General features: G+C 35.2%; 1 protein-coding gene across 1 annotated transcript; it reads left to right on the top strand.

The window, feature by feature from the left end:
• Positions 1–760: 760 nt before the first annotated feature.
• Positions 761–5345, top strand: LOC132033591 (BTB/POZ domain-containing protein At3g19850-like). Its single transcript, XM_059423605.1, has 3 exons — positions 761–1081; positions 1172–2281; positions 4533–5345. Exons 1-3 carry the CDS (start codon positions 1019–1021, stop codon positions 4998–5000), a joined length of 1641 nt encoding a protein of 546 aa, XP_059279588.1. The 5' UTR covers positions 761–1018; the 3' UTR covers positions 5001–5345.
• The last annotated feature ends 314 nt before the right edge of the window (positions 5346–5659 follow it).

Raw genomic sequence — 5659 nt, 5'->3', positions numbered from 1 at the left:
AGAAAACTCAAATTTCACTAAAGTCAAACCAAAACCAGCCCGATTGTCTCAGGAACCGTACCACCCATCCCCGCAAGTCGTAAATACTGAAATGAAATTACAAAAAGGGTAATTTGGAAAATAAGGAAAAAGTGCAAATTGACTAAGCGAGTCGTTACAGTTAGGTTGTTGGTATGATTGCAATATCCAATTGTTCACGGTTCATCCAACCCTCGAACTCTTTGTATAGAATTAGAATTCTAGGGTACCCTTTATATCTGAAAGAAACATTTAATGTATAAAAAGGTTGTCCGTCAAAGTAAGATGTTTCAAAGGTATATTGGAAACATGCTAGGAAACGAACCAGAGACGGTGTAGCATACCGACATCAGGTTCATCTGAATATTTTTTATGCAGAGAAATAGTTAATATTTTAAATTCATGAAAATTGCCCTAAATAGTAAATATGAACCCATATTTTTAAAGTTATAGTGTAGTCAGTGCTAAGAACATTATATATTTAACCCATGAAACTTAATTCTTGAATTCACCTCTGAAATAAACTACATATTAAACCTATATAAAAAGACATATAGAAAAAATATATTTAAGTGCTAAACAAATACACATACCTATAAAAATAACCAAAAAAATTTCGAAAACAAATCAGTAGGGACAAGGGAATCAGTATAGTTGGGTTTTTAATACTCCAATCAATATGTCACTCGTACATTTGCTGCTTTAAAATACAGAGAACTTAACTCGTGATGCTGCTACCGAATCATAAAACGTAGCCCCCCCAAATTCCACTTTTATCTGTTCTCAACTTGTCATGCAACCCCCACCCCCTTCCCCAAATACATACACACCACCTAAGGGGATAGAACTATATACACATGTATAGGAGTATCTAAATTCAATTCTTTCACATGTATCCAGGTGGTTCTGTGAGAGAGCACTTGTCATTTGCCAATTTCTAAATTTAAAGCACTGATTTTGTTTTCAACTTTCTTGGTTTTTCATTCAATGCAAAACAGCCATGCCAGACCTTTGTGATCTGCAAATCCATGTCAATGGCCAACAAACATTCTTCCTGCATGAGGTAAATTAAATCTTTCTTTTTCAACGCCAAAAGAATCAATCTTGATAACTCCCATTTTGACAAGTATATGTTTTTTCTCCTGTTGTGCAGAAAGTATTTTCCAGATTCTGTGGGAAGTTGAGGAAGATAATAAAGGAAGAGAAAAGGAGAAGTCAGATAAGAAAATCAGGAATAGTGATTGATGATTTCCCAGGTGGTGCTGAAGGCTTTGAATTGGTTTCAAGATTTTGTTACAACAATGGCATCATCACAATCACTGCCTCAAATGTGTCACTCCTCCATTGTTGTGCAGTGTCTCTTGGGATGACTGAGAAAGTGTCTTCTTGCAATCTCTTGCATCAAAGCGAGACATATCTTGAAGGATTGTTTAATTGGTCACGGCAAGATATTCTGACATCTCTCAAAGCTTGTGAATCATTCTTCTCATTTGCAGATTCTTGTGGACTAATCCAAAAGCTCATTAATTCACTTCTTGCAAAGATTTCTCAGAATTCTGATGTCTTTGCTTCATCCTCTTCATCTTCCTCTTCTCCAGATACGCGAACGCGTACCCCTTCTTCTTCTTTTTCTTCAGCAAACAAATCAGCTTGGTGGTTTGAGGATATGACCATTTTATCCCCAAGTACCATAGAGCAGTTCCTCAAGACTTTAGGAGCATTTGGGAGTGACAACAACAACTTAGTCCTCACAAGATTTGTCCTTCATTACTTGAAAACATCAGCACATAACAACAATCTGATAATTTCAAGATCAGAGTACACTGGTCTAGCAGATACAGCAGTTCATGGAGTGGTTTTGATGGGAAAGACATCATTTTCTTGCAGAAGCCTGTTTTGGGTATTAAGAATTGTTTCTGGATTTGGGCTTAGCAGAGAGTGTAGGGCTGGATTGGAGAAATTAATAGGGGGATTGCTTGATCAAGCAACCTTAGATGATCTGCTAATATGCGGGCATAATGGGGGTGCTTATGATGTTAATATTGTGCTGAGATTGATAAGATTGTTTGTTCATCGTGACTCTAAAATTTTATGTGTACCAAGAATGATGAAAGTTGGAAGGTTGATAGATAAGTACTTGAGAGAGATAGCACCTGACCAAAGCCTAAAAATCTCAAAGTTCCTCGGGGTAGCAGAGAGCCTACCAGATTATGCAAGGGAGAGCTTTGATGGGGTCTACAGAGCCATTGATATCTATCTTGAGGTGATTTCTTTCTTTCCACTTGTTTAGTTTTATTAACCTCAAAGACACACTTGATCTATCACTTTTTTCACAAGTTTCACACCCCAACTATCAATTATTCTCTTTTCTTATCTTAATTGTCACCATCTATGTATTAAAACACATTTCATAATTGACTAGACCAACTATTAGTTGTTCCCTGTATTATGGGGTCTACCGAGCTATTGATATCTATCTTGAGGTGATTTCTCTCTTTCCACTTTTTATCAAAACTGAGTTTCATAAATACAACTGCACTTTAGTCTTGGATGCTTTTTTAGACGAGAGCTAAAAAATATGGGATAAGACAAAAACCGAGGTTGTCCTAACAAGGGAATTGTTTTCAACTTTGGTTTTTTTTCTTGGGTGGAAATTGTTCAAATATTGAGGGGAAAAAGGTACAGTTTTGAACTTAGCAAGTAGAAGGCAATCAAAGTTTGCATTATTGAACATTAAACAGAATCCCCCCACAAAGTACTAGTAGAATTTTGACCTTTAGTTAAATTGCCTTAGTACATTTTCTCTGTATTACTGAATAGGTATTGCTGCATTTCCTGGTAGTTTTAGCTGTCATCTGGAAGGAAATTTTTTCCGTGAAAATCAGACTATAGTACTGAACTACTAGTTGTCATTTTCTGATACCTAACTATCTTCTTCTTTTTAACTTTTTGGAGGGTGATAATGGAACGCTAGGCAGGGTACTAAATTGAGATAGTCTAAAACAGAAAACACCAATTTGTTGAAATCATTGCTACTCTTTCAGCATTTTTTACAGTTGCTTGTTTGTTGGAGTTATGGTTCATTATATATGATATATAAAACGATGAAAGAACATCTAAGGAAGCATGCATAGTTTTTGATTTAAGAAGACATAAATAGAAGTATTTGAATAATTTAGGTAAATGGAAGGAGAAGGACTTGAAGTGGTAGGGTCACTGAAGGTTGTTATAAGAACTTGTGAATTTATTCATTGGAACACCAACCTAACGAGTTTAAGTAGGCGTTTGGCCAAACAAACCAAATATTTTTCACTTTATTTGGAATTTTGAAGTTGGAGTTGAAGATAAAATTGTGTTTGGTTATAGTTTTTGTAAGAAATATTTGATTGTTTGAATTTATTGAAAGTGAAAAAAAGTGAAAAAAAAAAAGAAGAAGTGAAAACTAGGTATTAGGTGTTTTTCTAATTTCAAGTTGTATTTAAATTTTTATGGCCAAATGTTAATTTCAAATAAAGTGAAATAATTTTCCCAAAAAATAAATTCTCGTGTCCAACCGGGTGGTGGACCTACCTATCTAGGTTGGACCAAGAAGACCTAATACTTTTTGCTCTATCACCAATATTATTCGTCCATAGTTATTAAGGCGTTTGGATTGGGCATAGGCTAAAAATTTGTCATTTATAATGTGAAAAAAAAGTTGGGGTAGTCAACTTATTTTTTTGACTTATAATTTGTTTTTAAATTATGCAACTTTAGATAAACTAAGTTAAATGGTCTAATTATTTTTTGCTTATTTTAAGACAAAAATGACTTTTGGCGGTAAACAAACAAAAAAAGTGAAAACGAACATAAATAAACAACTATATAAGCCCAATCCAAACGGGCTCTAAGTGAAGTCATTGAGAGATCTTTAGCAGAAACCCCGTACGTAGTTTTAATGGGATATTCCCTTGTCATTTTGCTTCTTCTATACCACTCGCCCTTTATCTTAATTATCTCCTCTTAAATGAGTCCTCCCTTAATCGTCTTAGGTGAAAATAGAGAAACTTTTGTTAGGAAGCTCTTTTTTTTAACGGGCTCTAAGCGGACCAATTCCCGAAACCAGATGTCTTGGCTGAATTAGAGAAATTTGTTTGGCAGGAAACATTTCTTTTTAACGGGCTCTATGCGAGGCGAACCGGAAATAATGGGGATAATAAATTTTAGAGACTTCATAATTATAATTAGTGATGGGGCTAAAGGTATTGAAGTAGAGGTTCAGTTGATCCCCTTCATGAGATATTTATGCTATGCAAGTATGGTATGTAGTGGCAAATGTGATTAAAAAATTGTTTTCACATAAAATATCTGAGCGCATTTCATTTACCCGTGACTATCCAAATATAGTCAAACATGGGCTATATGATAAGACTGACACTACAACTCATTCGCGCACACTTATTTACGGTATTTTATATGTTGGCTGCAACGAAAAATAACATGGTGTCATGCACATTTTATTTTAATAATTGCAGTCTCATCCAGCCCTTCCTTTAGAAGAAAGATCAAGACTATGCAGATGTCTCAACTATGACAAGCTAAGCCTTGAAGCATGCAAAGACCTAGCCAAAAACCCCAGAATCCCACCAAGAATTGCAGTTCAGGCACTTGCTTCTCAGGGTTCAAGTCTCCCGACGGCGAATTTTGTGAAGGAAAAAGATGCAAAAAAGAAGACGAGCATCAGTAACAAACCTCATCAAATGGTTTTGTACAAGAAAAATAAAAGTCGTGACAGCGCTAGTGCTAGTGATCACCATGATCAGAGCTTAGATGAAGAAGATGCAGAGAGTGAGCATATGAGACTAAATCTACAAAGAATGCAATGGAAAGTTGTGGAATTGGAGAAAGTTTGTAGGGAGATGAAAGGCCAAATGTCAAGAATGGTCAAAACTGGGGCAATGGTTCCCCCTCCTCACACTAGATCTTTACCTAGGCTTTGTTGAATTCAATTCTCAACTCAATATTTCCAAATTAAAAAAATAAATAGGAGAAACAAATTAGAAAGAGAGTGACAGACAAGAGGGGTTTAGGTGGTAATTACGCTCCACCTCCAATTCTAAAATTGTGGGTTCGAGTCACTAAGGAAGTAAAAAAGTGAAAGCTCCTAAGAGGGGTAAAAAAAAAAAAAAAAAAAAAATTAGATAAAAAGTGTGGCATATCTTGATAATTCATATGTGGTTTTCTTTTTCCCAATTGTATGTTGTAAAAGCATGTATTGTTAATTTCATAATACTCCAAAGGCCAAATACACAAGTAGACCCTTAAACTTGACATGAAATTTCATTTTGATACCTTAACTGTACCTTATTTCCATCAGGCACTCCAACTTTCACCAAGTGAGTCTATTAAACACTTTATACCTACGTGGCACATGAAGTGAGTTTTGACTTGTAGGTGAGCGCGTGATAAAACCTTTTCTTTTTCTCTCTCCTCCATTTTTCTTCACAGAACACACTCCTATCATTATAGTCTTCTTAGAAGTTTACTATTAGCTCCGTTTCCGGATTCAACCAGAGTAAGAAAATCAAAAGTTCAGTTTTAATAGAAAATTTCAAACCGAAAAAAGAAAAGAAAAAGAAAATTAAAAGTCCATCTCTTCCGG

Source organism: Lycium ferocissimum, chromosome 2 (genome assembly GCF_029784015.1).
Source record: "Lycium ferocissimum isolate CSIRO_LF1 chromosome 2, AGI_CSIRO_Lferr_CH_V1, whole genome shotgun sequence".
Taxonomy (NCBI): domain Eukaryota; kingdom Viridiplantae; phylum Streptophyta; class Magnoliopsida; order Solanales; family Solanaceae; genus Lycium; species Lycium ferocissimum.
The sequence above is the reverse complement of the archived record's forward strand: the minus strand, read 5'-3'. Positions and strand labels throughout refer to the sequence as shown.

Excerpts from the sequence above, each read along its gene's own strand:
- LOC132033591 (XM_059423605.1), top strand. The coding sequence starts at position 1,019 with ATGCCAGACCTTTGTGATCTGCAAATCCATGTCAATGGCCAACAAACA. Across the intron at positions 1,082-1,171 it reads AAACATTCTTCCTGCATGAG|AAAGTATTTTCCAGATTCTG; the intron begins GTAAATTAAATC and ends CCTGTTGTGCAG. Across the intron at positions 2,282-4,532 it reads CCATTGATATCTATCTTGAG|TCTCATCCAGCCCTTCCTTT; the intron begins GTGATTTCTTTC and ends TAATAATTGCAG.